The following is a 903-nucleotide window of genomic DNA, read 5'->3' on the forward strand; positions in this document are numbered from 1 at the left end:
GGGCTCCCCGTACTGGATGGCGCCCGAGGTGCTGCGAGGGGAGATCTACAATGAGAAGGTGAGTCCCCATGGCTGCTGTGCGTGGGGCTGCATCCAAGCTTGTGCTGCTGGTGGTGCAGAATTTTCAGCCGTGGGCACAGTGGGGCACATGGAGGGAAGGAACTGGGCATCCTCCTGGTGGGCGGATGGTGGGCCCCTGGTGTGGTTCCATGGGGAGATGGGGGGCTGTGGGTTCCAGAAGGGTGGGCACGTTGCCTTGGGGCTGCAGTGACTCCCTGCTCTCTGCAGGCCGATGTTTTCGCGTACGGCATCATCCTGTGCGAGACCATCGCTCGCGTCCCCGCTGACCCCGACTACCTGCCCCGCACTGAGGTGACTCCCAGGGATGGGGACGGGCAGGGAGGGCTGCAGACTGTGACACTGGGGCTGCTTCACCAAGTGAGGAGGACCACGCATCTATGCAGGAGCTGCTCCACTTCTTGGTGTGGGGGTGCTGGTGTCTCAGATGCCTCCCAGCAGTGTATGCTGCTCCCCAGGGATGCTCTGTACCAGTAACCTGTCCTTGGAGCCCAGAATACACCTGGGTGGGAGAAGGGGATGGTGGCATTCCAACAGAGAGCTGGAGGGATCTATGTACAAGCATCTCCCAACCTTGCCCCGACTTGGAGAGTACCCAGGAACCCAACCTCACTCTTCCTCCTTTCCCCGGTGCAGGATTTTGGCCTGGACATCACCACGTTCCGCACCATGGTGGCAATCGACTGCCCACCAGCCTTCCTCCAGCTCACTTTCCACTGCTGCAGTGTGAGCCTCCCTCTGGTCTCAACTGGGGTGGGGTGGGGGGGGGACAAAGAGGGAAAGGCAGGGAGCTGCCTCTGCTGGGCAGGGCTCCCAGGGGTGCCC

At 62.2% G+C, this 903-nt stretch overlaps 1 protein-coding gene across 1 annotated transcript in view; it reads left to right on the forward strand.

The window, feature by feature from the left end:
• LOC104389469 (dual specificity testis-specific protein kinase 1-like) overlaps positions 1 to 903 on the forward strand; it is a 5,557-nt gene that overhangs the window by 1,933 nt on the left and 2,721 nt on the right. Inside the window, exons 7-9 of the mRNA XM_009998466.1 lie at positions 1 to 58; positions 289 to 372; positions 715 to 804. Of these exons, the coding sequence (XP_009996768.1) occupies positions 1 to 58; positions 289 to 372; positions 715 to 804 (232 nt within the window). The remainder of the gene's footprint in view (positions 59 to 288; positions 373 to 714; positions 805 to 903) is intronic.

Source organism: Chaetura pelagica, unplaced genomic scaffold, assembly GCF_000747805.2.
Source record: "Chaetura pelagica isolate M959 unplaced genomic scaffold, ChaPel_1.0 scaffold925, whole genome shotgun sequence".
NCBI classification, from domain to species: Eukaryota; Metazoa; Chordata; class Aves; order Apodiformes; family Apodidae; genus Chaetura; species Chaetura pelagica.